The sequence below is a fragment of the Sphaeroforma arctica genome, assembly GCF_001186125.1.
Source record: "Sphaeroforma arctica JP610 unplaced genomic scaffold supercont1.12557, whole genome shotgun sequence".
In the NCBI taxonomy this organism is placed as follows: domain Eukaryota; class Ichthyosporea; order Ichthyophonida; genus Sphaeroforma; species Sphaeroforma arctica.
The window spans coordinates 1-723 of NW_014028001.1; the positions used below are offsets into that span (position 1 = coordinate 1).

General features: G+C 46.5%; 1 protein-coding gene across 1 annotated transcript; it reads right to left on the reverse strand.

Moving 5' to 3' along the window:
- Nucleotides 1–415: 415 nt before the first annotated feature.
- SARC_17882 (hypothetical protein) lies at nt 416–621 on the reverse strand (the record flags this gene model as incomplete). The annotated part of the gene is made up of 1 exon (XM_014288031.1): nt 416–621. A coding segment is annotated over one exon (206 nt), but the record flags the coding sequence as incomplete, so codon positions are not given.
- Nucleotides 622–723: the final 102 nt, after the last annotated feature.

Sequence of the window (723 nt, forward strand, 5' to 3'; positions counted from 1 at the left end):
TTGTCCCTAGTAATATTACAAATCCATAACACAGCATTCGCCCCTACGCTTGTTATACCTGTGTCTACATAGTCAATGTCTTTGACATCCACCTTACGCTTCTCGTCCGCATTGTAGTCGGTGTCCTTTCCTGTTAGTGTAAGAGGTACACACTCAGGGTTTTTAAAGTTTTCACATACCAGTACCATTAAATTGTTGGTATATGCTGACGTATCAACACCCCGGAATTGCTACGCACTGTAAATAGCACAACGCTAATAAAACACAGCCACGTACCGGTATTAGTCCATGCGCCCATATCGGTATCCAACATACTACCTACATGAATGCCTAGAATCATCATGTTCCCTATAGTTTACTTCCTATACCTTAAACCCTATACACTCGCGATGCACCAGGGCAACATCCTACGTACCGGTATCAGTCCATGCGCTTATATCGGTATCCAGGAGATTCCAGAACGGGAAGAATGATAGCGCCAAAGGATCTACCTGACTGGACGGTGGCACCCGGGTCAAGTCTATACCACTGCCTTCAGCCCGAAGTTCGGGGAACAGGCGCAGCGCCAAGTGCTGGGTGGCGTAGAGGGTCTGCAACTGTGCACTGTCTCTTGAATTCCCACTGCGTTGGGTGTGATGGGAGTGTTAGAGAATTTGGAAGCGAGTGTGAAGGATATCTAAGTGGGAACATCTGCGTGTGATACACACACATACATATATATAT